Genomic DNA, 8,739 nt, shown 5'->3' on the forward strand with positions numbered 1-8,739 from the left:
TTTAGTTTTGATTCACTTTTACTGATTCAAATATATATAGTAATTTATACTAGATTTTAAGCTTAACAAAATCACACACACACACACACACACACACACACATGCATATATATATATATATATACATACATATACATATACATACATATGTATGTATGTATGAAGGTATATATATACCTTCCTAAAGTACCCTAGGAAATATTCCATAGTAGTTTCTTAATAAATATTCTGAATGAGCTTCCCCGCACTCACTTGCCTCTTTTTTTCTTTCAACATGACAGATGCCGCTGTGTCCTTCGCCAAGGACTTCTTGGCAGGTGGGGTGGCCGCGGCCATCTCCAAGACGGCGGTAGCGCCCATCGAACGGGTCAAGCTGCTGCTGCAGGTGCAGCATGCCAGCAAGCAAATCACAGCAGATAAGCAGTACAAGGGCATTGTAGACTGTGTGGTTCGTATCCCCAAGGAGCAGGGAATCCTCTCCTTCTGGCGTGGTAACCTGGCCAGTGTCATCAGATACTTTCCCACTCAGGCTCTCAACTTTGCCTTCAAAGATAAATACAAGCAGATCTTCCTGGGTGGTGTGGACAAGAGAACCCAGTTTTGGCGCTACTTTGCAGGAAACCTGGCATCAGGTGGCGCCGCTGGGGCCACATCCTTGTGTTTTGTGTACCCTCTTGATTTTGCCCGTACCCGTCTAGCAGCTGATGTGGGCAAAGCCGGAGCTGAAAGGGAATTCAAAGGCCTTGGTGACTGCCTGGCTAAGATCTACAAATCTGATGGGCTTAGGGGCCTGTACCAAGGCTTTAATGTGTCTGTGCAGGGTATTATCATCTACCGAGCTGCCTACTTTGGTATCTATGACACTGCAAAGGGAATGCTTCCCGATCCCAAGAATACTCACATCTTCATCAGCTGGATGATTGCACAGTCTGTCACTGCCGTTGCTGGATTGACTTCCTATCCCTTTGACACTGTTCGCAGGCGCATGATGATGCAGTCTGGACGCAAAGGAAGTGATATCATGTACACCGGCACAGTTGACTGCTGGAGGAAGGTTGCTCGTGATGAAGGGGGCAAAGCTTTTTTCAAGGGTGCATGGTCCAATGTTCTCAGAGGCATGGGTGGTGCTTTTGTGCTTGTCTTGTATGATGAAATCAAGAAGTTCACATAATTATTTTCCTAGATGTTCCTCTTGTGAACAGGCATGTTGTATTATATAACATCTTGAGCATTCTGGACAGATTATCTGGGCTGTCTATCAATGGCAACTATTTACCTGTTGAAAGTGGGAAGCAATAATCTTCATCTGACCAGCTTTCTCCTAAAGCCATTTCCATGATGACAATAAAGATGGGACTCAATTATATTTTTTATTTCAGTCACTCCTGACAAAAATTTGAAGAAATAAAATTATCTAAAAACAAAAAAAAAAATATTCTGAATGAATGAGAGAATTCAGAAATATACTGTCTTTACTTTAAAGGCTGAATATTCCTGTTTCTCCTCAAATAAACCTTTTACTTTTTACTCTAAAAACTTTAAATGATACAAAACACTTTATGTTCCAAGTCCAAAAGTTATATAAAATAAAAATTTTCTGCACAAAATTAAAGAAGAAAATTCATGAATTTAAAGTAAGTCAGCTGTACAGTAAAAGTAACTAAAATTGGTATTCATCTTAGAGCAGTAATTAAAATTCTTATATGGAATAGTCACAATTTTTAACAATTGGTAAATTGTTTTTATTATTTTTTTTTATTTTCAACTTCCATGATTTAAACAATATCCCATGGTAATTCCTCCCCTCCTCCCACTTTCCTCTTTGAAACTCCATTCTCCTTCATATCCCCTTCACCTCTCAATCAGTCACTTTTATTTTGATGTCATCATCTTTTCCTCCAATTATGATGGTCTTGTGTAGGTAGTATCGGGCACTGTGAAGTCATGGATATCCAAGCCATTTTGTGTCTGGAGGAGCACGTTGTAAGGAGTCCTACCCTTCCTTTGGCTCTTACATTGTTTCTGCCACCTCTCCTGCAAAGGACCCTGAGCCTTGAAAGGTGTGATAGAGATATTTCAGTGCTGAGCTCTCTTCTGTCACTGATAAATTGTTAAAAGTTGGTTATGCAAATAATTTCTCAATTTCATCAAGATTAATTATTAGTTTTTGTAAAGAATTGTTCACCCCAGGGCTGGAGAGGTGGCTTAGCAATTAAGGTGATTATCTGCAAAGCCAAAGGGCCAAGGTTTGACTCCCCAGGACCCACGTGAGCCAGATACACAAGGGGTGCACGCATCTGCAGTTCGTTTGCAGTGGCTGGAGGCCCTGGCACACCCATTCTCTTTCTCTGTCTGTTGCTCTCAAGTAAATAAATAAAAATAAACCAAAAAATTAAAAAAAAAACTACAAATTAGTCATCTTGAAATCTTTAGCACCAGAAGTCTAAAATAAGTCTTGCTAAAATATAATCAATTATTTCCAGGGCAGGTCCTCTTCCATGCTGTCTAGGGTGGAATTTATTTTCTTTCCTATCCAGGCTACAGGGGAAACTTTCTTCTCTTGGTTTCTGGTCCTCTATTCTATCATTAAAAACACTAGCCTATCACCTTCCAATGTCATTCTCATTCTCTGACCTCTGATTTCCCTTTTACCTTGACCCCTCTCACTCTAAGCCCTTCTCCTTTCTTCTTATAAACATCCTGGTACTTACACTGGGCCACCTGGATAATTCAGGATAATCTTACTGCACACTTCTTAACCTGAGGAGAGCTGAAAAGTTCCTTTTGCTGTATAGAGTAAAACAGTGCCAAGGTCCAGGGACATCTTTGGAGAGGGTGCTTTTAACTCTACCACAGCCACCAATAGATTCCCAGCACACACATATTGTTCCTGAAGGGGCCTGGAAAAAGATGTTCCACTCTATTTTGTAAACCACAAAAGACTACTGTGCTGGTCACTTTGTTACATCAGACTAAACTAGTAAATTTGTCTTACTGTTTTGTACTGTGTCAAACCTATTTTGAATTGTTAATGTGATTAACCACAGAAATTCTAACATATTGTTTCTGTTCATGAAAGCTACTATATTATGATGCAACATGTATTCTGGTTTATGATACTCTCACTGTTTTGTTCTAAATAATTTTCACTTGTAAAGGAATAAAAAAAGAGAAAGTCACCTTAGAAATTAAATGGAAGGTGATATTGTGGTCCTGTGTAAGTGTCAGAATTGATGATCTTGACCCCTAGATTCCTGGTAGATCATTAAAGACGATTCCTGCCAGTTATTCTCTAATTCCATACTGTGCACTCCATCTGTTAGCTCATTTGCTATGGTTTGGGGATGCTGGTCTACCTTACTCCACAAACACACAATTCAACTGATATAAACACATACCGTTTATGAAATTGTGCCTTTAGAATATGTAATAAAAGAAGTCAAGAACAGAAGATAGGTAAACAAAATATCAACTTAAATTCCTTTTTGATTACCTATTCAGAGAACCAACCAAAACTCAAATCAAACTAATCTAACACTTGGTGGTATAGCATTTACTTTCTTGTTTCTGGGACAAACCACCGAACCTGAAACAGCTTATGGGAAAGGCCTATAGTGTGAACAGATGTTTCATTATGGTGGAGAAAAGCAACCAGTTCATGACATCACACATTTGCAGCAGAGATACAGAAGCAACCATGAAATGGCTCTGAACACACAGTAGGTTTGACTCAACCCAAAGGTCCACCCCAATACACTGCTGATAGCAAGGATCCATCTCCCAAAGACTCAAGCAGCTGGGGACTACACACACATAATAACAAACACCTAAGGCTAGGAGGGCACTTACATTCAAACCACCACAGGTAACAAATTTTGAGTGTTTTATTTTCATTCTTTAGATAAGAATGTGTATGTGTGTGTGTTGTATAAATACATGTGTACAGGCAATGCCTCATGGGCTCACTTGCAGCAGCTCAGGGAGAGCATTGAGTATTTCTACTCTATTGCACACTCTCTTGTTTTTTTCCTTACAATATATATAATCTTTGGGGCAATCCTCCAGTTTCTACTCCCTGCAAGTCTGTGGCTACAGGAATGCGTGGCCATGCTTACCTAGCTGTAAAGAAAGCACACTTAACTGTGGAGTGATCTCTCCATTCCCCAGATCCTTATTTTGAAAGCTTAAATTTCTGAAAGGATGTATGCAAAGACACATATTAAGATCATCAAACAGCAGGCATTATGCTTCCATTCTAAACAATGAGGTGTTGAATTTCCTATGTCCTAAACATTTCCATGAACTCCATTGCATAATTTTCCTCAACTAGTGACATAAGTTAGAAACCATACAGTTAAAACAATAACGATCACTATGGCAATGAAAATTATTGGGTGTAAGATTTAGTAGATAGCTTATGTATATATGTCCTGTAATACTTGTTATAGCAATATTTATAGGGTTCTAGATCATTCACTACTTCCTGAAGAAAAGAGATTGAAATAGAGGAGAGATTCATTAGAGCAGTCATAAAATGAACACAAGGAAAAAGCATTTCCTTCAGTCATCAATCTAGAATATTCTTTGTTTTTAAAGGACTATCACTTGTAGGACTATAGATGAGCCTCTTTTTCTCTCTTCTCCTAAAATATTCCTCTTTCAATGTCAGTCTTTGCTCACACATGTTTAGTGAGTCATGTTAAGTGCAAAATCTATTTTATTGAAGAAAGGATGTCTTTAGGTATAAAAGATGGACAGAAAGGAAATCTTTCTATATAAAATATAACAAGTCCAAGAAAGTGACAGGTAAAGTGGGATGCAGCCACTAAGGCTTGGTCCATTGCTATAATGTAGCAGCAACAAGCTTAGCAACCAACTACACTTAGGGAGAGGGAAGTGACGGCAAGGATGGAGTTTAAATGGCAATTGACTGAGTACTGGTATGTGGGTCCTAGGATTCACATCATTGGGAATGCAAAGCAAGATTCCTTCTCCTCACTTAGGGGTACATGGTCCCACAACCCCAGTGGAAATATGCCTTCAGGGCTAAAGAATAGGGGCCTCAAGAAGCACGGAAGGAAGAGAGTGTCAGGAGCCAGCTCTCTGGGTGCAAATATCTGTGCTTTGTTAGTAAACACTCCCTGCAGTGATGAGTACAAGCACAGGCATCAATTGAAATTAGAAGAAAAAACATGGCATATCCTGAAGTTATTCAAGAGTTTGAACAAACCCAAAGGAAGCATGCCCATGAACTCCCAGAAATATCAAGAAGAGGGTTCCCAAAGCATTTGTTTATCAGAGGTAAGTAGATTGGTATAAGAACTGGTGAACTGGTGACATATCAATTACCACTAAATGCAGGATTTGAGAATGGGGATTCAAAGAGGAAATGGTTTTCACTAGGGAATTTTAGGGTTATAACTTGGAAAAAACAATAGTCAATGGAAAATCATGAAATGCAAACTTTGAGTAATGATAGTGTTCTATTAGGAGGAGATCACAGAACTTAAGTATTCAGAAAACACCTATATAAGTGATTAATCAAACATTGAAATTTTTCAAATTAAACATAGGAAAAATAGCAGAAAAAAATAATAAGACATTAATCCCCACCTAAATTTCAATCAATGTCATAGGATTGTAGGTAGGAAAACCTGTCTGTGAATCTAGCTTAGAATGAAGGAAAGAAAGGACTGAAGCACAGAGAACGTGTTTCATTTCCCTGAATTATAGCAGGGCAATGTTCTCTGCCACAAAGCCCATGCCCTGAGACCTTTCCCAGCTGCAGTTCTAGGCTTTCACCAGATCATACAGAATCATTTCTCCCAGGATGACTTAGGACTCAAGTGCACAAGGCCATAATGGCTTCTACATTAATGAATGTAATGACCCTCATTTGCTATCTTTTTTAATTTTTTTATTTATTTATTTGAGAGCAACAGACACAGAGAGAAAGACAGGTAGAGGGAGAGAGAGAGAATGGGCGCGCCAGGGCTTCCAGCCTCTGCAAATGAACTCCAGATGCATGCGCCCCCTTGTGCATCTGGCTAACGTGGGACCTGGGGAACTGAGCCTCGAACCGGGGTCCTTAGGCTTCACAGGCAAGCGCTTAACCACTAAGCCATCTCTCCAGCCCCCTCATTTGCTATTTAAGTACAATGTGAGCTTTAGCCAAGACACTCACTTTATCTAGCAAAGGGCGGAATCTTAAAGTTATGTAATCACTGATGGTGACACTCAGTTATATAGAATATCTGTGAGTCTTGGTCCCACCACCACCATAAGCCATGATATTACTCCATACTATGTTTTCACACATGTGTGTGCACATGTGTGCATGTTCCTGTGTGTACCAGCATATGAATATATTCAGGTAGATGCAGGTGCATATGGATGTGAAAACTAGAGGACAATATCAAGAATATTGCCCACAATTTTGGAGACAAAGTGTGGTGGTTTGATTCAGGTGTCCCCCATAAACTTAAGTGTTGTGAATGCTAGCTCGCCAGCTGGTGGATATTTGGGAATTAATGGCTCCTGGAGGGAGTGTATTGTTGGGGGCGGGCTTATGGGCTTTATAGCCAGTTTCCCCATGCCAGTGTTTGGCAAACCCTCCTGTTGCTGTGGTCCACTTTCTGTTGGCCAGGGCGTGATGTCCACCCTCTGCTCATGCCATCGTTTTCCCCTGCCATCATGGAGCTTCCCCTCGAGCCTGTAAGCCAAAATAAATCTCTTTTTCCCAGAAGCTGCTCTTGGTTGGGTGATTTCTACCAGTAATGCGAACCGGACTGCAACCCAAAGTTTCTCATTTGTCTAGACCTAGCTAAGTAGGTCAGACTGACTTTCAGTAGAACCTCATGTATCCCCCTGTCTCAGCCACCCTAGCCATTGCATTGTAAGTATGAACCAGCATGCACAGCATTTATATGGGTTATGGGGATTGAACTGAGGTCCTCATGCTTATGAGGCAAACACATTACTGACTGAGCTGGAATCCCAACTCCCATCCAACTTATTTTTTCTCAATTTTATTAAACATTTTCCAAGATTATAAAGAATATCCCATGGTAATACCCTCCCTGCCCCCCCCCCTTTTGCCCTTTGAAATTTCATTGTCTATCACATCCATTCCCCATCTCAATAAGTCTCTCCTCTATTTGGATGCCATGATCCTTCCCTCCTCTTATGATGTTCTTGTGTAGGTAGTGTCAGGCACTATAAAGTCATGGCTATCGAGGCCAATTTTTTGTCTGGAGGGAGCATGTTGTACAGAGTTCAACCCTTCCTTTGGCCCTTATATTCTTTCCGCCACCTCTTCCTCATTAGACCCTGAGCCTTGGAAGGTGTGAGCAAGATGTTACTCAGTACTCTAGTTACTTATTTCCAGCACCATGATACCTTCTGAGTTGTTCCAAGGTCGCTGCCATCTGAAAAGAGAAGATTCTTTGTCCAAAGTGAGAGTAGCATTAATATAATGCTATGAATATTAAGAGAAGTGCTTACTGGGCAGTTTGATAAGCATAATATATACACTTATCCAGACATCAGCAGATGTTACAACCCTAGGGCTCATGACTACCCCTGTTTTAAGTTTTCAGTATCAGGGATATATTCCCTCCCTTGGAGTGGGCCTCCAGTCGAATTGGAGGGCAGTTGGTTTCCACCATGACAGATGTGCCACTATTACACCCATTGCCTCATTTGGCCTGGCTGGCCAATTATAAGGCTTGCAGTGTCCACTGTTGAGTATCTTCACTGGGGGTGTATCTTTCTCCCATTGAACTACATGTACAATGGCTTCTTCCAGCTTTCTGTCGGCTGTTCTGCATGGAGGAGGTTATCAGCTCAGTTCCAGCAGGATTTCTCAGTGACCTTGAAGCCCAAGTGTGTGGAATCTTCAGCAATAAGGTCTTACCATCTATTCCTGGTGGGAAACAAAGGGCCTCAGCAATGGCCTATAATGTTTTGGGAGCATCAGGGACCTCCCTGGCCAACAACTCACTGGAAGGTATCCAATCCCTGGCACTGAAAATTTTCTAGCAATGATCTATGGGTTCTGAGTGTCCCAATGTCCAAAACTGAAGGATTCCATTTGATTTATTTATATCCTCTCAGATTTTGATTAGCCCTCCCTCCACCTTTCCTGCACTCAATCGCCTCCCCAGACCTCCCTTTGGGCCTTTTCACCCCCATTAATCTATTCTTCTACTTACATATATACAATACAAACCTATTAATTACCCTCCTCCCTTCCCTTCTCTTCCCTTTGTATCTCTTTTTTAGCTTACTGGCCTCTGCTACTAAGCATTTTCCTTCTCACGCAGAAGCCTGATCATCTGTAGCTAGGATCAACATATGAGAGAGAACATGCAGCACTTGGCTTTCTGGGCCTGGGTTACCTCACTTAGTATAATCCTTTCCAGATCCATCCATTATTCTGCAAATTTCATAACTTCATTTTTCCTTACTGTTGGGTAGAACTCCATTGTATAAATGTGCCATTTTTTCATCATCCACTCATCAGTTGAGGGACATCTAGGCTGGTTCCATTTCCCAGCTATTATAAATTGAGCAGCAATAAACATGGTTGAGCACATACTTCTAAGGAAATGAGATGAGTCTTTAGGATATACGCCTAGGAGTGCTATAGCTGGGTCATATGTTAGATCAGTCTTTAGCTGTTTTAGGAACCTCCACACTGATTTCCACAATGGCTGGACCAGATTGCATTCCCACCAA

General features: G+C 40.8%; 1 protein-coding gene across 1 annotated transcript; it reads left to right on the plus strand.

Moving 5' to 3' along the window:
- Positions 1-245: 245 nt before the first annotated feature.
- On the plus strand, positions 246-1,366 carry LOC101601000 (ADP/ATP translocase 2). Its single transcript, XM_004653514.3, has one exon. It carries the CDS (start codon positions 275-277, stop codon positions 1,169-1,171), a length of 897 nt encoding a protein of 298 aa, XP_004653571.2. The 5' UTR covers positions 246-274; the 3' UTR covers positions 1,172-1,366.
- Positions 1,367-8,739: the final 7,373 nt, after the last annotated feature.

The sequence above is a fragment of the Jaculus jaculus genome, chromosome 4 (genome assembly GCF_020740685.1).
Source record: "Jaculus jaculus isolate mJacJac1 chromosome 4, mJacJac1.mat.Y.cur, whole genome shotgun sequence".
NCBI classification, from domain to species: domain Eukaryota; kingdom Metazoa; phylum Chordata; class Mammalia; order Rodentia; family Dipodidae; genus Jaculus; species Jaculus jaculus.